The sequence below is a fragment of the Numenius arquata genome, chromosome 3, assembly GCF_964106895.1.
Source record: "Numenius arquata chromosome 3, bNumArq3.hap1.1, whole genome shotgun sequence".
NCBI lineage: Eukaryota > Metazoa > Chordata > Aves > Charadriiformes > Scolopacidae > Numenius > Numenius arquata.
The window spans coordinates 26,260,850-26,280,780 of NC_133578.1; the positions used below are offsets into that span (position 1 = coordinate 26,260,850).

The 19,931-nt window shown below is 39.3% G+C and overlaps 1 protein-coding gene across 1 annotated transcript in view; it reads right to left on the minus strand.

Annotated features, from left to right (window-relative positions):
• TTN (titin) overlaps positions 1–19,931 on the minus strand; it is a 249,978-nt gene that overhangs the window by 79,565 nt on the left and 150,482 nt on the right. The window contains exons 187-216 of the mRNA XM_074144859.1: positions 19,591–19,857; positions 19,225–19,491; positions 18,449–18,715; positions 18,214–18,353; positions 13,578–13,704; positions 12,702–12,844; positions 10,583–10,706; positions 9,500–9,766; positions 9,255–9,352; positions 8,941–9,109; positions 8,582–8,848; positions 8,177–8,443; positions 7,802–8,080; positions 7,286–7,694; positions 7,058–7,182; positions 6,696–6,962; positions 5,809–6,078; positions 5,364–5,666; positions 4,939–5,241; positions 4,389–4,576; positions 4,187–4,301; positions 3,381–3,665; positions 2,924–3,075; positions 2,639–2,786; positions 2,326–2,503; positions 2,113–2,234; positions 1,727–2,014; positions 1,337–1,633; positions 1,048–1,234; positions 36–151 (exon numbers count right to left, since the gene is read on the minus strand). Of these exons, the coding sequence (XP_074000960.1) occupies positions 36–151; positions 1,048–1,234; positions 1,337–1,633; positions 1,727–2,014; positions 2,113–2,234; positions 2,326–2,503; positions 2,639–2,786; positions 2,924–3,075; positions 3,381–3,665; positions 4,187–4,301; positions 4,389–4,576; positions 4,939–5,241; positions 5,364–5,666; positions 5,809–6,078; positions 6,696–6,962; positions 7,058–7,182; positions 7,286–7,694; positions 7,802–8,080; positions 8,177–8,443; positions 8,582–8,848; positions 8,941–9,109; positions 9,255–9,352; positions 9,500–9,766; positions 10,583–10,706; positions 12,702–12,844; positions 13,578–13,704; positions 18,214–18,353; positions 18,449–18,715; positions 19,225–19,491; positions 19,591–19,857 (6,435 nt within the window). The remainder of the gene's footprint in view (positions 1–35; positions 152–1,047; positions 1,235–1,336; positions 1,634–1,726; positions 2,015–2,112; positions 2,235–2,325; positions 2,504–2,638; positions 2,787–2,923; positions 3,076–3,380; positions 3,666–4,186; positions 4,302–4,388; positions 4,577–4,938; positions 5,242–5,363; positions 5,667–5,808; positions 6,079–6,695; positions 6,963–7,057; positions 7,183–7,285; positions 7,695–7,801; positions 8,081–8,176; positions 8,444–8,581; positions 8,849–8,940; positions 9,110–9,254; positions 9,353–9,499; positions 9,767–10,582; positions 10,707–12,701; positions 12,845–13,577; positions 13,705–18,213; positions 18,354–18,448; positions 18,716–19,224; positions 19,492–19,590; positions 19,858–19,931) is intronic.

The following is a 19,931-nucleotide window of genomic DNA, read 5'->3' on the forward strand; positions in this document are numbered from 1 at the left end:
GTTAAATTAAACCATTAAAAATGTGTTTATTATACCAATTGGGTCTTTCACTAAGATTGGCTCTGTTTCCTTGCTTGGTTTTCCAGGTCCTGCAAGATTCTCTGCCAAGACACGGAACTTATATTTCTTCTTATTTGTAAGACCTTTAACTCTGGAAATAAAAATGATGTTTGATTAAACCAAATCTACACGTTAACTCATGCCTAAAACATTATTCTTTCCACTCTCAGTACTTGGTAAAATCTGAAAATACCCGAATTACTCCTAATGATGTTTTATGAAATGGTGAACATTCAAAGTAGGTATATTGTCAACAGTAAAATGGTGCACCATGACAAAGAAACCAATGTTTTGAGAGCCATCTTACATTTTTGCATGTTCCATGGTTGTTAGTTGATATGAGTATCAGAAAAAAAAAACAAACCCAGGGTTTTGGCAAGCTGATACTTGAGATGGCTATGTCTGCTATTTTAGAATGTCCTATGGAGAGTCACATATCACTGAAATTATTAAACATAATGTTCTACTCCACTCTGGTGAGACCCCACGTCAAAACTTTTTAACAGGGCCTGTTGCGATAGGACAAAGGGTAATGGCTTTAAACTTAAAGGGAAAATTTAGACTAGTTATAAGGAAGAAATTCTTTACAATGAGGGTGGTGAAACAATGGAACAGGTTGTCCAGAGAGGTGGTAGATGCCCCATCCCTGTAAACATTTGAGATCAGGTTGGGCGGGGCTCTGAGCAACCAGATCTAGTTGAAGATGTCCCAGCTCATTGCACGGGAAATTGGACTAGATGACCTTCAAAGGTTCCTTCCAACCCAAACTATTTTATGATTCTATTTAAAAAAAAAGAGATGATTCACTCTTCTGTAAAGATGCTCTTCTTTAGAACTACTTATTGAAAAAGTATGCCACCAGATGTTAGTTGAATCTAAACTTACAGAAACAGGGAAAACCAGTAAGAACAACGCTTGTTTAAAAGCCTGCTGTTACATTTTTATGTCTCTGTGACCTACTTCAGACTAAACTGACTACAGTCTTACTTGAATGTGGTATCTTTCACTGGCATTTTATTGCATTTTATCCATTTATCTTGCTCAGGATCGTATCTTTCAACCCAGTATCCAGTTATGGGGCTGCCACCATCTTCATCTGGTTCATTCCATGTTAAGGTGACTGAATCTTTAGTGACCTCTGTAGGCTTGAGACCTGTTGGAGGGCCTGGTGGATCTGTGTAAATTAATAAATTTAAAAAAAAGAAAACCATCACACACATGTTTGGGGTTTTTTTCCTGTTAAAATATTGTAAAAATTTAACATTAATTAACTAACCAAATGAATATTTTGCAATGATGGGTTCACACAGTGCTGGCTCCCCAATACCATACATGTTCTCAGCACTGACTCGGAACACATATTCTTTATGAGGAGTTAAATTGGTAGCTCTGAATTTTGTATCCTTAATAGTTGATGACAACTTGTGCCATATTTCACTGTCTGTAGCTCTTTTCTCAAGGACATAGTTTGTAATTTTAGAACCCCCATCATCTCGTGGAGGATTCCACGTCAGAAGGCAGGATTCATTTGTGATTTCTGATACATCAAATGCAGCTGGTGGACCAGGTTTATCTGTAGAAGACAAGATGTGAATGTTAATCTTCTGCTTGCATACACCAGTACATTAGTAATGATTTTTATAAACAACATAAAATACACACATACCAAGAACATTAACTTCAACAACAGCAGTAGCACGTCCACTGGAATTTACAGCTTCTATAATATAGGTTCCACTGTCACTCCTCTTGCTGTCTGTAATAGTGACTGTAGAATGATTAGGTTTGGTTTCAATGGTGATTCTGTTGTCAGGTCTCAAAATTTTGTCAGCCTTGGTCCAAGTAATCTGGGGCTCAGGCTTTCCAGTTACTTTAGCTGGTAGCTCAATTTTAGTTCCAGCTTTCACAGTAAGTCCAGCAAGAAGCTTCACATCTAAGAAAATTTCTGGAGCCTCTGATTCAGGAGAGAATGAAAACATTATTATAGAAACAGTATTTCAGAGACTGGTAAAAATAAAGTAGCTATTGTAATTCAATGATTGAAGTAATTACCTTTTGCATCAATGGCCTGAATATCATCTGTTGGCTTGCTTGGCTTGCTAGCTCCTATTCTGTTCAAAGCCTTAACCCGATATGCATACCATTCCCCTTCCTTGAGCTTTGTTACTTCCATTCTGTTTGTCAAAAAAATAATCCAGATATTTAAGGTGGTGAGGATGGCTCTGTTAGTTGAAAGGATATACTTTCTGATTTTAATTTACTTACTTTGTTTCAACAACAGGCTCCCCGCATATCTCCCACTTGTCTGTGCCACGTTGGGATTTTTCTACCAGATAACCCTTAATGCGGGCACCACCATCATATTTGGGGGGCTCCCATGTTAGGAAGATTCCTTTTGATGTTGGATTTCTCCATTTAACATTCTCCGGTGGATCGGGCACCGCTATTAAAAATTAAAAATATATGGGGTCTTAGAAACTAGCCTAAGGAAGATTTTTTTTTACGTGTTAATTTTGAAAAAAAATCAGCAAGATTTCAGAAACAGGAAATCAGCAACAATGTGAAACAGTTGACTCACTTGCTGGTGCTGACATATTTACAGGTTCATCAATATATGCTGGTTCTCCTGGGCCACATTTATTGCATGCAGAAACTCTAAATAGATATTCTTTTCCTTGGATAAGGTCAGGTACAGTGAACTCTTGGTCAACAACATGGTCCATAACCTAAAGAGAAGGAAAGCTCCAATGTGTTTCTAAAATTTATTTCCAAAGAGCAATTACCAAAACTAGATACAAAATTCTGTAGCACATGTAGAAACAATAGAGCAAATAGAAATTGAAATTAGAAAGAATGAACTTACTTTGTTCCATGTTTTCCGGCTTACTTCACGCTTTTCAATTATATAGCCAGTAACTGGGCTTCCACCATCATCTTCTGGAGGTTCCCATGACAGCTGTACTGTGTTCTTGATTACATCTAAAACTTTAAGTTCTCTTGGTGCACTTGGACAAGCTAGAAATCACAGAAATTGTATTAATTATTTTGCAATCAGAGTTTGACAGATGATCTCTACGCAATCTATCTGCCAGAAGACTTACTCTTCTTAGTCATTCTTCCTTAAGCAGTAAAGTTGAATAATTAACACCAGAAAAATAGGGGGTTTTTTGAGGATGGATTTCTAAATTTTAGTTATATTTTAATATACTTGGTTTACTGAAAGTTGTGTGATTTCACATTATTAACCTAATTAGATTTCAGATAGACAAACATGGTATGTTATTGCTGGAATATATACACCAATATATTGGTGCACTTACCAATGACATTAACATCAATTTCTCCTGAAACAGATGACACAGGGTTTTCTAACGTTAAGGAATAAATTCCCTTATCTGGACGTTCACTTGGAGTGATTACAAGTTCTGCAAAGGAGGCTGTGGTCTTCATTGTTACACGATCTCCCTCTTCTAAGACTTGATCACCAAAAGACCATGTGGCAGTTGGCACAGGGTAGCCAGTGATAGGAACACGGATCTTGATTGGCTCTGGAACAATAACCTCCAGCCCATCTTTAAATGCACTTAGGTCCATTGTAGGTCCAACTGGAAAAAAGACAAAAATGGATTTGATGAAATATCTTCAGACGTTCTGAATATGGCTAATGATAGCTCTGTTGAGAGGCTGATTCTGACTGTATCTCGGTCTGAAGGTTGGAGCTCTCTAGGCCTAGCTGTGGCTTATCACTCCCTACCTCTCCTGGCTAAACATTTTTTAGAAATATGTGAGATGATAAGGCAGCTTAGCATTATCCAGTAGGAGATCTAATTTGCCCATTAATATAAAAACTTTGTATTTTTTTATCTTCTCTGCCTTTCTCTCCTTCTGCTACCTCCCACCTTCCACAAAGCCAGGTCAGGAGATGAAAGCTCATGTCTTGCTCTTCAGGCAGCCTAATAGGTCTCTATCTAATAGAGAAATAGCTCAGAATCTCAAAGGTCTAAGGCTCTTTATACTAGTTGGCATCACAGTTATCTGGTGAAAAATATACATATTACCCACAAGATGCACTTTAATTCTGTGTCTTATCTGATTAATTATCTTTAAGAAATAGTATATGGCTTACCAAAAGTATCATCTGCAGTTAATGGCCCAATAGCCTCCGCTGGGTCAGACACACCAGCTGCATTTTCTGCTGAGACTCTGTAGTAATAACTGGATCCTGGTTTCAATCCAGTTACCTAAAAAGCACGAATAATTGTATTTTTACTCATATTAAAGATGATCTACACATTTTGAGAACTTTGTTGGTGAACAGAACATCTTACCTTAAAAGTAAGAGCAGGTACCAGTTTGGGGTTACAGCGAATCCACTTGTCTGTTCCTTCTTCTTGCTTTTCAACAATATAGCCCAAGACTGGACTTCCTCCATCTTTGAGAGGAGGTTCCCATGTCAGCTGCACTGATGACTTAGTTTGATTTGAATGATCAAGGTTAATGGGAGGACTTGGTCTCTCTGAAAATAATTTGAGAGAAATGCATTTTTGCAACTGATAAAGGAGTGTGGTTCTGCCTATCAGCTGTCTATACCTTAAAGTACTCTTTTTACAGCCTTTGCATAGTTTTTTCTAAACCATTTTTTAGAAATTGAGGTCGAATCCTAATTTCAGAGCAAAAGTATTTGGAGTTCTTACTGAACCAAATGGTAGCAAGGTATTTCTGGTATGTTTGAAGGACAGAAGTAGGAAAAAAATCTAACTGTATGTGGTATTTGCAGCACGCGTGTTTCTCAATTGAACTTTCCTGCACACGTAATACATAAACAGCCAAAATGTCCCTGTGTCATAATGTAATCACAATCAGTGCCTGCACACTTACCGATTGGGTCCATAATTTTTACTGCACGTGTAGCAGGACTTGGTTTGCCAACTCCAACCATGTTTTGAGCTCTTACTCTGAAGAAATATTCTTCATTTTCCACAACATCAGTCAGGACAGCTGACAGTTCATCAGCTCCAGTAGTCATAGTTGGCTCCCATTTGATGGAAGCTCTGTTACGCAGTTCAATAACGTAGCCAGTAATTGGAGATCCTCCATCATACTCAGGTGGTTCCCAGGTAAGTGTAGCTCCAAACCTGTTCACATCAGTAACTTCTACATTTTGAGGAGGACCAGGAACTTCTGCATTTTATTTTGGGGAGAAAAAGGAAAAACAAGGTATGTGGTTTTTACCTATGCTTAGAGTTTGTACTGCTTTTTTTACACTGTCATCAAACACTGACTTTTTCATAACTTCTGCTCACCAAATTTGCTCTTAGCTTCCACAGGTCTCTCTGTTTCCACTGGCTCACCGGTGCCCACTCTGTTCCGTGCACTAACACGGAAGAGGTACTCAACTCCTCCTTTTTGAAGTCCAGTAACACTGTATTCACAATTTTCAGCACGATCAGTGACCATAATCCAGGTTTTACGCTTGATATCACGTCTTTCAATAACGTAGCCTATTATTTTACTTCCACCATCACTTTCTGGTTCTTGCCAGGCGAGGCCAACTTCACCATCATAAGTTTCAGTGACTTCCAAGTTTCTAACTGGACCCGGAACATCTAACAAACATAGGACAATATTTTCAGGCATTGCATCTTTTTCTTTTTTTTCTTTCTCCCCTCCTCCCTCGCCCTGCCCCCCCCCCCCCCCCCCCGTGGCTTAAATAAACGTAAGCAAGGTTTTAATGATGGGAGTACTTACCAATGACCTCTACATTGATGAATGCTTCTGCCTGGCCATGTTTGTTTCGAAGGATAACCTTGTATCTTCCCTTATCTGATTTCTTTGCTTCATAAATTTTGAAGGTGCTGCAGTCAGCTGTTGTATCAACAGTTGTTGTGGGCAGACTTTCCTCCTCTTTCAACCACTCAGCTTCTGCTCTTGGATAGGCATCATATGGAACAGTCATCGTTAAAGGCTTCCCAACATCAACCACAAGGTTTTGATCACCAGTCTTGATTCTAGGTGCAGCTAAGGAAGATCAATGTGACAAGTAAGTACTTACATATTAAAAAAATATCATACATTTGTGTAGTCTGCAAATAAGCTAACATAGAAAAGTAAAAGGAGCTGTTGTGTCAATTCTAAGCAAATCCTTCATATATTCATTGGATTGTTCCAGAGAAAGGCTGGTTGGTATGTAGTGTGTCCTCCTATAAAACCAAGGAAGAGGGAGTTGTTTTTTGAGCATCAATTTAACGCGTTTTATTGGTCTGATCCTGTAAAATAGACAATTAGGAATTAAATGTCTTATATGACTGAAATGAGTAGGCCAAATATTTCTCATGTTTCAGATCTGCAGTGACCCAATGAAAAGGTTCTGTGTCCTTTAAGCTCAATTCATGCTCTTTGGTATAGGCACTGGAAAGTGACCTATATTTTCCTCAACAGTTGAATCAGCACGGTATAATTAAAAAAAATGTTTTTTGCCTAAGTTGTAATTCATACAGTTTAACAGATGCATCTTCCTCAGCCTGCTTATGTATTCATTTTAATTCAACTCTTTGAAAGAACAAAAATCAATGGAGTTAAATAGCTAATTCACTAATCTAAGATTTTATAAAAGAAACACAAAGCAAGCAACTTACCAGCTAATTCAAGCTTAGCTCTAGCTTCCTTATCTTTGGCAATAAATCTGTACTCCCCTTGGTCACGAGGCTTTATCTCGCACACCTGCAGCCTGTGGACCTTTCCTTCACTCATCATCTGATGTTTGTCACCCTGGACAATAATCATGTTGTTCCTCAACCATTTGACCTCTACACCATCTTTGTTCAACTCAGCCATGAAGATGACATCTGCACCAGGAGCTTCATAAATATCTTGTGGTGGTCGGATGATCTCAACAGGTATTTCTGAAATAAATGTCCATTCATTTGGTGTTACTTGTGTATTGCTTTTGTTATTACTAAATAATGAAGAAATAAATCCCATTCAATTTTACTCATACCTTCAACAAAAAGTCTTGCCCTTGATTTCCTGTCATCCACTCCACAGGAATATTCACACTCATCATCTAGTCTGCAGTCTTTTATGATTAATCTATGCAGATTTCCATCCTTTTCAAACTGATACCTTTATGGGGGAGAAAAGCAATCAGTATTTTAGTTTCTGGACAACGCAAAAAAGTAAAGCAAGCATGTTTAGTATATTAACAAGCATAATAAAATATACATACTTTTTGCCTTCTTTGATTTCTCTTCCATTTCTGTACCATCTTACACTGGCTTTCTCTTTGGAAAGCTGACACGTAAAGACAGCATCATCAAATTCAGTGACGGTCTGGTCCCGGAGATGTTCAATGAAGTCTGCCGGTGCTTCTGTGATGAGAAGCTCTGCAACAGATTTGTCTTGTCCAGCAGTAACAGTGTATTCACCTTCATCTATAAACCCACAGTCTTTAATGATGAGTGAGTGTTTGTATTTATCAATTTTGTACAAAATGCGCTTGTTGAATGTGATCTCTTCACCATTCTTTGTCCATTTGAGGGTTGCATTAAGGCGATTTACTTTGCACCAGAATGTGACAGTTTTCTTTTCCATAGTCTCAATGTCTTCAAGGGGCTCAACAATTCTGAGATCCTCCTCTGTTAAGACAAAAACACTCAAACAGCTTAATTCACATCCTTATGATCTCGATGCGAAATTGAATGTAAGACAATGAACTAATTTTAATACAGTGCAAGTTATTTACCTAATACTGTTAAGGCAGCAGAACTTTTGACGTGTTCGCCTCTTTGGTTTGACAGTGAGATGGTGTAGGTAGCTTGATCTTTCAACTGTGCATCTCTGACTCTGAGAGTGTAAACTAAATCCTTCTGGACAATAATGTATTTTGCACTATCAAATATTGCCTCATCATTTTTGTACCACTTCTCTTTGGCACCTTCTTTATTGACTTCACAGTTGAAGATAATTTCTTGACCTTCATTAACTTCTTGGTCCTTAAGGGGAGTTATAATCCTGAGTTTTTCTGAAATTGAGAAAATAGAAGAAATGGGACATCATGTGGTATAAGGAATGTGCAAGAACAAAATGTGCACCTGCATGTTAATAAAATAAAACTTACCAATCACTGTTAAGCGTGCTGTAGCTTTAGCTTCACCAACCATGACAGTATACTTTCCTGCATCTCCTAGAATAGAGTCTTTAACCACAAGTGTTCTCTTTTTGCCATCTGAAATGATGTCATACTTATCACCAGGCTCCAAGACTATGTCACCCCTCAGCCACTGTACTGTAATTGCCTCTTTTGATACTGAGCAGACAAATTCAGCTTTGTCTCCTTCAAGCACCTCAAGATTTTGTGGTCTGGTAAGAAATTCTGCTGCAAGTTCTGAAAGAAAACATTTTTGTAGATATATACATTTTTATTTTATTTTTTACTTATGAAGAGAATAAACCAAGTTGTGTATTCTTATTGATTTATTTTTTTTTTTCCAGAAAAAAAAGGCCACCCGAGTAACTCTCTTACCATGTACAGTAAGTTTGCCCGTTGTACTAGAGCTTCGGAGCTTGCAAGTATATTTGCTAGCATCTTCAGGATGAGCATTACGTATGAGAAGAATTCTCTTCCGGCCCTCAGAAATGTGTTCAAATCTACCACCATCAGGCACTTCTTCATCTCCTTTAAACCAAGTAACTTCAGCATTAGGCTTTGAAACTTCACAGATCAATTTTACAGTGTCATTTTCATTTACTTCAAGATCAGGAAGATTTTTTGTGAAAACAGCCTCTTCCTCTGCAACAAGAATTTAGAAAGATGATTAAAGCCTTTCATCAAAAAAAACATTTTCTCTTGTTACAGATTAGATTCTAAAAAAACGTGTTTACCTAACACTGTAAGTAGGCCTGAAGTTCGAGCTGTTTTTGCTTCACAGGCATATTCAGCTTCATCGTCGAAGATACATTTACTGACAACAAGAATGTGTTCTGCACCTTTGGAAATGATGTCATACTTTTTGCCTTTTCTAATTTCAATGCCATCCTTAAACCACTTCACCTGTTTTAGAACAAATCAATAAGGTTATTAACACACTCATCATAGATTTCAGTTTTGTGTTCTTTTGTAACGACAAAATAAGTCATCAATTTAAAAAAAGCACTAGTTGAAGGAGTTACTCAGATTAAAAAATATTATTATTGACCTTTACACCTGGACGAGAAATTTCACATTCAAATCGAGCAGATTCTTTTTCTTTAACTTCAAGGTCAGTTAGGGGTTTCAGGAACTCAACACGAATGGCTATAAGAGAAAAGAAAAAATTCAGTAGAGGAAAGTCTCTGGTAGAGAAGAATAAACTGCTGACACTGATAATATTGCCAATCGTAGACACTAGTACATAGCATTTATAGCACTTAGACATTTTGCAGAAATTTGTAAATGACTCACGTTCTACATTGAGAAAACATGATGTCTTGAAGTCCTTAGCATCACAGGTATATGTTTTAGCATCATCCAATGTGCAGCCATGGATAATGAGTTTTCTGACCCTGCCATCAGAAATGATATCATACTTCTTTGTTTTGTGAATTTCTTCTCCATTTTTGAACCATTTAACTTTTGCATTTTCCCTGGAAACTTCACATTCCAGTATTGCAGTGGCCTCCTCTTCAACAGTCTGGTCCTCAAGTGGTTTAGTAAATTCAACTGGAGGTTCTAAAAGAGAAAGATAGATTTTTGATGGAAAAGATCTAAATTATAGCCATGCCTACACTAGTGTAGAACTGTCTCATACCATTTACTAATTTTCCTTGATTGACTTATCAAAAAGGCTCTTAGATGTCTCTGATGAAGTGGGTTTTTTAAATTTTCATTTTTAATGCCCAGACATGTTCAGTCAATGCAGCTAATTTCCTCATTTTCAGCCTACTATAAAATTGAACTGAATGATATTCTTATCCATGGGTTTTTTACATCACAAAACATCACAAAGCCTTGCAACTCAGTTTCTTTAGCCGAACTATACCCACGTGATCTTAGCGACTCTGAAGTTATACTCTGAACTCAAGGAATGATTTTTTTTTATTTTTCCTTGAATTACTAAATTAGTTAAAAGTGTGTGCAGTTTTTTACTTAGCCATACACAACTTGCAAGCAGTACAAGTGAGTAACAGTCAATGTTATGTCACTTGACTGATGCTGTAGTTGTGCTCTCACAGGTTTCCTGATACTCCAAAGAACAGAAAAAGGCCATTGGGAGCCATAAAGGCCAGTATTTGTGGGTCAGGCCAAGTGAATGTTCAACTCTGCAATGAAGTGCTGGAAATCCTAATGAACTGATTCATCTCCCACGTATGACACGTTTCCAGTATTTCCCCCTTTTTCTCATCTCTTCTGTAAAGCATAAAGTTCAATACTGTATGTATGATCCTACTGATTTGATATATATAGTGTAAATTAACTTCCTATTCCAGGGGAATCATGAGTGGACCTTGAACACTGATTATGGTATAATTAAAATGACTGACTTACCTTTCACAAAAAGATTTGCTTGGGTTCTGAAATCTTTTGCTGTCAGTGATACCTCTCCCGCATCTGTTAACTTGACATCTCTAAGAATAAGTGTGTGAACTCTCCCTTCAGCACGTATCATGACCTTAAAAAGTACATAAAAAACCCCCTTTGTAAGTATGTACAACAAACATTTTAAAAATATGTAATGAAATAGCTTGCTATTTGTTGTTATCTGTGAAGTTCGGATATTTATATGAAATTTCGATAATTTCCTTTTGTATATACTAGATACAGCTCAAGATGCAAATGCTTTGAGGATTTTGAGAATAATTTCTGTTTTGTCCTTTCACTTGCAAGAAATTGTAATTTTAAGTTTCCCCATGCTTTAAGGTATTTGTGTCCTTGTATAGAAAACGTGAGTCTACTATCAAAGTTCAAAATGAGGCCGACTTGAAATCGTCTTTATTTTGAACAAGTAATAATAAATACCAAAATAAGTAAATTTATGTGAAAAAGTTGGTATTAATCCTGGATACATCTAAAGTAAAAACTTTTAGAGAGACATAAAAAGGTTGGCACCCCCCTCATACATTCTTTTATCAATGCCAGTTTGAGTTTCTATTATTAATTTTGGTAAAAAGTTTTGCCTAAAAAAACCATTTCCATGTTGCTCTATTGCTGAAACTACTTTGCAATCATGAGTTTAGATTGGGGTACTCCTACACAAACATCCCTTTCTCTAGGAGCAGACCTGGGGGATTCAAGGATGCATCCTCCATTGCAGCCATTAGGAGGACTGATACTCATGCATGCCATAAATTTTAACACAGCTTTTAAAGAATTCTATTTATTTATTTTCAGAGAAGTATGTGATCAAGTAGTAGATACTGGTTTAGAAAAATAAAGGGGAAAAACAAGCTTCTAATTAAAATGATAGGTCAGACAGATAAGAACAAAATAATGGTCTATCATACAGAATATTGAACATATTTTTCTTGCCAGGCAGTAACAACTATCAAGCCTCTGAACTTATAATTAGCTTTCCACATTTTCATTCCTAGACTCAGAAGCAATTACTTTGATTTATTACATGTCTCATCTGCTGAGTTTCATTTTTGTTTATCTGTCCTTAAATACTGTAATAGGGTCACTTATTGCCATAATTGGTTTTCCATTTCATATTTCTATATTTATTTACTTTTTTATGAAATACTTTTGATTTAGGCAAATTTGGTGAAGCTCAGAAAGATCTAGTAAAACCTGAAAATATGTTAAAAATTCTACTTGAAAGAAAAAGACCTTTACCGAAGTATTATTAGCAGCATTATCACAGGTTCTGAAGCTTTGCTAGGAAATGTAATGCCTTGAAAGTTTGCTTAGCCTGAGGTTACCAATTTGTATTTCCATTTGCATTATTTCCCTAATGCCAAATACGTGAAAAAGAAGTCTTAAAACCAGTGATATCCATTTATATTTTATGCTTCTTAATGTATTTCTTTATGTTTCTTTTTGTATTTCCCCTACCATTAACTTTAAATATTAAACTGACTGCATTCCAGGCTGCTCAGATCTCAGAGTTAAGAGCCAGCACTTGATGAAGGGTTAAAAATAGCTAGTGAGAAGTGCTTGACAAGCAAATCTGCCCAGAAAGTTATCTGGAGAGCCAGAACAAATGCCTGAAATGGAATTCGAATCCTCTTAATCCCCTTATATGCAGAATTGGACTGCAACTCAGCATTCAGGAGAAAAAAAAAAGGCATTTCCTGACAGCACCTTTCAAAACCCTCACACTGTAACTACAATTAACCTGAGCAAAAATCATTCAGTACCCCTGTGGCTGAGTCTCCAACAGAATCAGGCACCAAATCACTGTTGTAATGATTGATATTTTGGAACCTTAGTTTCTCTTTGTATGACAAATACTTGTAGTATTCCAGAATACTGGAATTTCTGGGGAAAAAAATCATGCTGTATCTGATTTAGTGAGGATTTACTATTTGGCACAGCAGCACTATGGTATTGCTGTGCCTTAGTGCTTCTACTGGCGGAAAGTAAATGAGAAATAAAGAAAGGGAAGAAAGTTGAAAGAGAAGAGGGAGGAGGAAACATGAGGAAAAATAAATCTTAGTTTCTTTACCTTTTCACTGGGTTCCAACTTCTTTCCTTGCAGGAACCACTCTACTGGAATTCCCTCATAAGACAGTTCGCAATCAAAGGTTGCCGATTCCCCAGCTGTCACTGTTACATCCTTGAGGGGTCTCAGCAAGCCAATTACTCGAGCTTGGTAAGGAGAAGACATCATTTTCAGATTAGTCACTTCTACCCAAGAGAGAACTGCTGCCCTTATGTACTAATCTCCATGGTGGCTTCCCTCAAGAGAGACAGACATCGCATTGCTGCTCTTTAAATTCCCGAAATAGAAGAGGCCACCCTGGGACTTTAGGGGGAGGGCTGGTCACCTAAATTTTCCTATTTGCAGACCATGTTTCTTTAAATTGAACAAGGTCAGCAGGAAAGTTGCTGTGCATCTGTCTCCCTGCCAGGCCTGGCATTCCTCTTGCTAGATAAGGCATGTGTCTTCCAAAATAGCATGGGCTAGGATTGGAGTGGGAAACAAGTGGTCTTCAACTGTGTGGTCTGTCCCTGTCCATCAAGCTGTTAACCCTATCCCCAGATATTACTGTGATCCCGTCCTCTCAGGTTAACCTGGTCCTTTAACACAGTAAAGCCTTTGCTTGTAATACTTTGATTTCATAACAACATATGATGCCAGACCAGCACCTTGAAGCAGTCTTCAAGGCCCTCTCCTTATTTTCACTTCTCCTGAATGAATAAATGCTATACAAGGTTAAAAATCATATAGGACATTCTTCAACTAAAAAATTAAGATGGCTTGAGTAACTAATCCTTGAGTTGCTGTTCTGGAAAGAATTGCTGTGGGTTCAATACAGTATAAAGATTTGTCCACCTTGTTTTCACTTAATTAATTACTTTCAGTTTAAAAGATGCTTACGTTTCACTCGAAGGTGAGCACCCGATTTGGCATTTGCTGCTTGGAAATCTACTCCACCAGCTTGATCTAAGCGTACATTGTACAGTGTAAGAAAGTGCTTTTTGCCTTCCTCCTTAATTTCACATTCCTGCAAAAAGAGAAGTGAAACAATTTTTTCAGCATTTTTTTTTGTGTGCCTCACCACAACCATAGAATTGCCTAGGTTGGAAGGGACCTTTCAGATCATCTAGTCCAACCATCAGCCTAACACTGACAAAAACCATCACTAAACCATATTGCTAAGCACTATGTCTACTCATCTTTTAAATACCTCCAGGGATGGTGACTCAACCACTTCCCTGGGAAGCCTGTTCCAGTCCTCAATAACCCTTTCAGTGAAGAATTTTTTCCTAATATCCAATCTAAACCTCCCCTGGCGCAACTTGAGGCCATTTCCTCTTGTCCTATCACCTGTAACTCAGGAGAAGAGACCAACCCCCACCTGTCTACAACCTCCTTTCAGGTGGTTGTAGAGAGCTATGAGGTCTCCCCTCAGCCTCCTTTTCTCTAGGCTAAACAATCCAAGCTCCCTCAGCCAATCCTCATAAGACTTGTTCTCCAGATCCCTCAACCAGCTTTGTTGCCCTTCTCTGGACCTGCTCCAGCACCTCAACATCTTTCTTGTAGTGATGGGCCCAAAACTGGACCCAGTACTCAAGGTGGGGCCTCACCAGTGCTGAGTACAGGGGGACAATTTCTTCCCTAGTCCTACTCACCACACTGTTCCTGATACAGGTCAGGATACTGTTGGCCTTCTTGGCCACCTGGGCACACTGCTGGCTCATATTCAGGCAGCTGTCAACTAACACCCCCAGGTCCTTTTCTGCTGGGTAGCTTTCCAGCTGCTCTTCCCCAAGCCTGTAATGCTGCATGGGGTCATTGTGACCCAAGTGCAGGACCCGCCACTGGGCCTTGTTGAACTTTATATCACTGGCCTTGGCCCATTAATCCATTCTGTCCAGATGCCTCTGTAGAGTCTTTCTACCCTCAAGGACACCAACACTCCCACCTAACTTGGTGTTGTCTGCAAACTTACTGAGGATGCACTCAATTCCCTCATCCAGATCATTGACAAAGATATTAAAGAGAACTGACTCCAGTACTGAGCCCTGGAGGACACCACTTGTGACTGGCCACCAACTGGATTTACCCCATTCACCACCACTCTTTGGGCCTGGCCCTCCAGACAGTTTTTTTACCCAGCAGAGTACTCCTGTCCAAGCCATAGGCAGCCAGTTTCTCCACTTTTCCACTGCTGTGGGAAACCTTTCAAAGGCCTTACTAAAGTCCAGGTAAACAATATGCACAGCCTTTCTCTCATCCACCAAGTGGGTCACTGTCATAGAATAAGATCAGGTTTGTCAAGCAGGACCTGCCTTTCATGAATCCATGCTGACTGGGCCTGATCCTGGTTGTCCTTCATGTACTGCATAATGGCACTCAGGATGATCTGTTTCATGACCCTTCCAGGCACTGAGATCAGACTGACAGGCCTGTAAGTTCCCCAGATTCTCCTTCTGGCCCTTCTTGTGAAAGGGCATCACATTTGCTAGATGCCAGTCAACTGGGACCTCCCTGGTTTCCCAGGACTGCTGGTAAATGATGGAAGTGGCTCAGTAAACACTTCCGCCAGCTCCCTCAGTACCCTCGGGTGGATTCCATCTGGTCCCATAGACTTGTGTCTAGGTGCTGGAGCAGGTCCTTCACCATCTCCCTTCAGATTACGGGGGCTTCATTCTGCTCCCCACCCCTATCCACTAGCTCAGGGGTCTGGGTACTTGGGGAACAACCAATTTTACTACTAAAGACTGAGGGAAAGAAGGCATTAAGTACCTCAGCCTTCTCCTCATCCTTTGTCACCATGTCACCGCCCTCATCTAATAAAGGATGGAGATTCCCTTAGTCCTCCTTTTGTTACTAATGTATTTATAGAAACTTTTCTTATTGTTCATAACATCCAAAGACAGATTAAGGTCTAGCTGGGCTTCGGCCCCTCTAATTTTCTCCCTATAAAGTCTTACAACATCTTTGTAGTTTTCCCGAGTGGCTTGCCCCTTCTTCCAAAGGCCATAGACTCTCCTTTTTTCACTGAGTTGTAACCAAATCTCTCTGTTCAGCCAGGCTGGTCTTTTTCCCTGACAGCTCATTTTTTGGCACATGTGGACAGCCTGCTACTGCACCTTTAAGACTTCCTTCTTGAAAAACGGCAAGCTTTCTTCTCATTGACTAGCCAATATAAACATATGTAGAACAGTCAGAAGCTCAATGGAACTAGGAATTACTAAGCTTGTGCTGTGACCTTTTCTTGAGAAGGGTCCTTTTCTCTTATCCAGACACTAGTTTTCATGGAACTTCTGATGTTTGTGTATTATTCACATTGGTATTGCTATATCAAAGAGTTGCCAAATTATTGCCAGTCATGATTGTATTGTTTCTTAATTTTCTTAAACCAACTTTAGCTCTCATAGTAAAGGAAAAGAGCTTGAAAATGCGATCTACATCTATTTAAACCAAACATAACTCAAAACCCAACAGTAAATGCAGACAATCCAAAGTTTGCATTTTTAAATGCCATTATGTTTAAGTGAGTTCCACAAGGTCTTTGCACTTTGGATACATGGTTGTTAGGGACTAGCGATACAGAATGTATTTATTTATGTAAAATCATGTATTATTTATATAATATTTTGGATTAAGTTTATACAGGACAGGTAGCCTGGGAGGAATACAGAGAAACTGTCTGAGCAGTCAGGGATGTGTTTAGGAAAGCTAAAGCCCAGATAGAATTAAATCTGGCTAGGGATGTCAAGTGCAACAAGAAAAGCTTCTGCAGATAAGTCAGTGATAAAAGGAAGACTTAGCAAAATGAGGGTCCTCTCCAGAAGGAAACAGGAGACTTGGTTACCCATGATATGGAGAAGGCTGAGGTACTTAACTTTTTTTTCCTCAGTCTTCACCAACAAGTGCTCTAGCCACACTGCCCAAGTCGCAGAAGGCAAAGGCAGGGACTGGGAGAAAAAAGAACTGCCTACTGTAGGAGAAGATGAGGTTTCAGACCATCTAAAGAACCTGAATGTGTACAAATCCATGGGATCTGATGATATGGATATGTGGGTCCTGAGGGAACTGGTGGATGAAGTTCCTAAGCCACTACCTATCATATCTGAGAAGTCGTGGAAGTCTGAAGTTCCCACTGACTGGAAAAGGGGAAGCATAGCCCCGATTTTTAAAAAGGGAAAAAAGGAAGACCCGTGGAACTACAGGCCAGTCAGTCTCACCTCTGTGCCTGGCCGGATCACGGAACTCAAGATCCTCCTGGAAACTATGCTAAGGTGCATAGAAAATCAGGAGGTGGTTGGTGGCAGCCGGCATGGCTTCACTGAGGGCAAATCATGTCTGACAAATTTGGTGGCCTTTTACAATGAGGTTATAGCACTGGTTGACATCATCTACCTGGACTTGTGCAATGCATTTGACACTGTCTCACATGACATCCTTGTCTCTAAATTGGAGAGATGGGGATTTGACAGACGGACCACCAGACATGGTTGCCATGTAGGCAACATGGACAGTGGGATTGAGTGCACTCTCAGCAAGTTTGTCAATGCCACCAAGCTGTGTGGTGAGGTCGACACGCTGGAGGGGACAACATCCAGAGGGATCTGGAGAGGCTTGAGAAGTGGTCCTGTGTGAAACAAGGCCAAGTGCAAGGTCCTGCTTGTGGGTCAGGGCAATCCCAAGCACAAGTACAGGATGGATGGAGAATGGATTGAGAACAGTCCTGAGGAGAAAGACTTGGACCCAGCAATGTGCGCTTGCTGCCCAGAAAGCCAACCATATCCTGGGCTGTATCAAAAGAAGCAGGTCAAGGGAGGTGATTCTCCCCGTCTACTCCGCTCTCATGAGTACCTTGAGTACTGAGTCCAGCTCTGGGGCCCCCAACAGAACAGGGACCTGGATCTGTTGGAGTAAGTCCAGGGGAGGGCCACAAAAATGATCAGAGGGCAGAAGCACCTCTCCTATGAAGACAGGCTGAGAGAGCTGGGGTTGTTCAGCCTGGAAAAGAGAAGGCTCTGGGGAGACCTTATAGCAGCCTTCCAGTACCTAAAGGGGGCCTACAGGAAAGATGGGGAGGGACTCTTTATCAGGGAGTGTGGTAACAGGATGAGGGGTAACGATTTTAAACTGAAAGAGGGTAGATTTAGGTTAGATATTAAGAAGAAATTCTTTACTCTGAGGGTGGTGAGACACTGCAACAGGTTACCCAGAGAAGTTGTGGATGCCCCATCCCTGAAAGTGTTCAAGGCCAGGCTGGATGGTGCTTTGAGCAACCTGGTCTAGTGGGAGGTGTCCCTGCCCATGGCAGGTGGGGTGGAATTACTTTATGGCCACTTTCAACCCAAACTACTCCATGATTCTATGATTATATATTTTAAAAGGTTTTAATGTAAAAAAACAGTATTTTTGTTAGAGTGACCCTATCAAAAGCAGAAAGAGATTTCACTTAATTTCTGCAGCCACCTCCTTCTACCTCACACTCTACCTCCTCACCCATTGTTGAGACACACATAAGAAACACCCTGAAATATTTGCTTACAGCTGATTCAGTCAGGGGTTCTCCTTTTAGCTTCCAATTTCCGTGGACACCTTCCTCAGAGATTTCAATATCAAAACGGGCAGTCTCTGTCTCAATCACCTCCACACTGTATAGTGGACGTATAATCTCAATATCCCGATCTGCAGGAAAAAAAAAAAAAAGTGATTGATTCCCTCAAACTTGAACAGACCCCAAAAGATCTTCACTACAGAGCACCCCAGTAAAATAACCATACCTTCAATATTGAGTTTAGCAGAGGTTTGATCAGTACCACAGTCACAAGTGTACTGTCCAATGTCTTTCTTCAAAGCTTTCTTGAGGATAAGGATTCTCTTTTTACCATCAGCCTTAATAACAACATTCTTTGATGGAGTAATTGGTTGGCCATCTTTCATCCATTTCACTGGGGCATCAGCTTTGCTGATTTCACACTGTAAGATTACTTCATCTTTCTCTACAGCAGTGTAATCCTGCAGCTTCCCAGTGAAGTAAGGGTCTCCCTCTGCAAGCAAAAGTTAAAGATATGTTTCAGTCTGAAGTTTTAGTCTTTCAGAAAGGGCAATTAGTTCTTAACATAATATACATTTCTTGTTTAAGCTCTGCAAGAAGCATTACATATAGTCCTTATAAATATTACAGAATTTTGTTGCAAAAAGAGAAAACAACAAATATGTAAGAAACAATTCAGCTTATTACTAATATTACTGACGACATTGTTTTGATGCACTAGGAGTTTCAGAGCACCATGTAATTATCTAATAGTTAATATTGCAACAGTTGCATGACATTTTAAAGTTATTTTAATTATTCTTTGTGAATGGGGAAATGGAGACCCAAAGAAGACAAATGAATTGTAAATTTGTCAAAAATCACAATGTAAATTTAACCAAAAAAACCCAAACCACCATCAAAGCAAACCCCAATGAACCCCAAGACTTTCTGATCATCATTTTTCATTAATAACCCTCTTCTGATAATATACATCATGTAAATCCTTCTGGGTATTCTTACCAAGAACAGTGAGTTTAGCTTCTGAGGATTTTCCCATAGCTTCCACTCTAATCTGAGAAGTATCATCAATAGTAAGATCTTTGATAGTGAGCGTATGGAATTTGCCATCATCTGTCATTGAAACCAGTTTGCTGGTATGTAATCGCTGATCATTCTTGAACCAGACAACAGGGATATTTTCATGCGAGAGTTCCACAGTGAACACTGCAGTTTCTCGCTCCTTTTTTGTTACATCCTTGAGAGGAGTAATGAATTTCAGGCGGATACCTATAACAACATAACATTTCATTAATAAGAATCCTACTAATAAAAACTATTCAAGGACCACGGTGCAAATCTTTCCTAGAAAGGCAAAGTCAGACAAACCTTCAATAATTAGCTTGGCACTTGTTCTTTTATCCTCAGCTTCAAACATGTATTTAGCTTCATCCTCAAATGCAACAGATTTAATTATCAGAGCATGCTTTGTTCCTTCTGAAATAATTTCAAATCTTTCATCAGGGGTGATCTCTTGTGTTCCTTTCAACCAGCGGAAAGTCTTGGGTTCTCTGGACACCTCACATTCAAACTTTGCTTCATCTTTCTCAAAGACTTTCACATCACTTAGTGGAGTGATAAAGATGAGAGGCAATTCTGAAATCAAAGACCATTTTTAGTTCAGTGATAGGTTCATACAGACCCTTCTGCTGCTAGATTTGTTCCAATGC